This window comes from Aptenodytes forsteri, unplaced genomic scaffold, assembly GCF_000699145.1.
Source record: "Aptenodytes forsteri isolate BGI_AS27 unplaced genomic scaffold, ASM69914v1 Scaffold428, whole genome shotgun sequence".
NCBI classification, from domain to species: Eukaryota; Metazoa; Chordata; class Aves; order Sphenisciformes; family Spheniscidae; genus Aptenodytes; species Aptenodytes forsteri.
This window is the reverse complement of record NW_008794177.1, coordinates 391,205-392,802: the sequence shown is the minus strand read 5'-3', so window position 1 is coordinate 392,802 and position 1,598 is coordinate 391,205. Positions and strand designations below refer to the sequence as shown.

Below are 1,598 nucleotides of genomic sequence, written 5' to 3'. Positions count from 1 at the left end.
CTGGGTTGCTGGCAGGGATGTCGGTGCCTTCACCCGGTCCCCGCTGTGGGTCACCCCCCCGTTGCAACGGTGTCCCCCACGGCACGGTCATCTCCTGACACACACCCCCCCATCTCTCCCGGCAGGACGACCCCAGCGCTCCCCACAAGCTGCAGGACTCCCTGAAATCCTGCCTGAAGGACGAGGAGCCGTTTAACATCCACAACTCGACGTCGCCCAAGCACGACGGCGGCAAAGGGGAGCAGGACAGCGGCGAGCTCAACTGTCTGCAGAACAACCTGACGTGAGCAGGGGAGGAGAAGGAGGCGAGAGCGGGAGCCAGCCCTCCCATCCCCTGCTGTACGAATCTCCTGTCTCCTCCCCGTCCGGTATCTTTTTTTCCCGCTCCGTGGCATGCTTTGGTGTGTTTTGTACAGAAGAAAACAAAAATTAATTAATAATAATACAAAGCCAAAGGCTGTAAATGGTCTTTGGCCGCGTCGTGTTGTGGGGGTGTTTGGTTCGTGCTCCGTGTATCTCGCTTGGGTTAGTTCAGCGCTGTGATTTCTAAACCTTTGCCGTTCCGCAACTGACTTTTTTTGTACTTTTACCCCACTTTTTTTGAAATACAAGTAAAAACAAGAACAAAAAAAAAAAGGAAGATCTTGAAATAAAACTTTTTTTTTTTTTTTTAAAGTTAAGCCTCTTGCCGGTGCCTGCGATCTCCCGACACAGACACAGCAGGTTCGGTCCCTGCTCCCCCGGGTCCCATCTGAGCATCACCCGAGGGGGTGGCGGGTGCCCAGTCCCCTCTCCCTGCCCTCCCTGGCTTTGCCAAGCCAGGGGTGCAACGTGTCCCACCGGAGTGGGGACCCTGCGGGTTGCTGCCATCCCAGACACGCTCGGGTGCAGATGGGACACCCCGGGATGTTTGGCAGAGGTGCCTGGGCTGCACCCTGCTCCCAGGGTCTGCTCCGTCCCCGTCCCCGGCAAGGCGTGGGTGCACGGGGGTGTGACCGTCACCGACAGCATGCTCCTGGCCACCTCCTGCCCAAACAGCCTCCTTTAGATGGAGCTGCCCGGGATGTCAGTGGGATTTTGGGCTCTGCGGCCGAAACGCCCCGGGGTTGTCACCCCCCAGCTCCTCATTTCCATCCGGCAAAATCCCTGGCAGCTTTGGCAACGTTGGCCTGGCTTCTGCCAGTGTAAATCAGAAGCAGCCCCCCGATTGCCATCGCCCTGGCCTGGGACCGAGCGTGGAGGGGGGGGGTCTGTCCCCAGGGAACTCCAGCGCTCCCACCGCCCTCCCCTCCGGCCACAGCGCCGTCTCACTCCCTGCAGGAGCCGATTTCTTCCGGAGATGGATTCACCCATGAGCCAAAACTCATGGCTCCTCCAGAGAGAGGAAATGAAGCAATTAATCAACATACAATATTAAGTGTGCCGTGTGTTAGGGATGTGGCCGGCCATCTCCCCAGGGCAGGTAGGAGCTAAAGCCGCAGCTCAGCGTGTTTTAGACATTCCCGATGCTTTCCATGAGCTGCTAAATAATTAATTCTCAGCTCACTCGGGGAGATTAAAAAAATGAGGGGTGGTGGCGGGAGCCGGCAGACGGACCC

General features: G+C 57.8%; 1 protein-coding gene across 1 annotated transcript in view; it reads left to right on the top strand.

Moving 5' to 3' along the window:
- The window catches only part of CSPG5 (chondroitin sulfate proteoglycan 5), a 4,805-nt gene extending 4,476 nt beyond the window's left edge, over positions 1-329 (top strand). Inside the window, exon 4 of the mRNA XM_009284454.2 lies at positions 126-329. Within this exon, the coding sequence (XP_009282729.1) occupies positions 126-287 (162 nt within the window). The 3' untranslated portion in view covers positions 288-329. The remainder of the gene's footprint in view (positions 1-125) is intronic.
- The last annotated feature ends 1,269 nt before the right edge of the window (positions 330-1,598 follow it).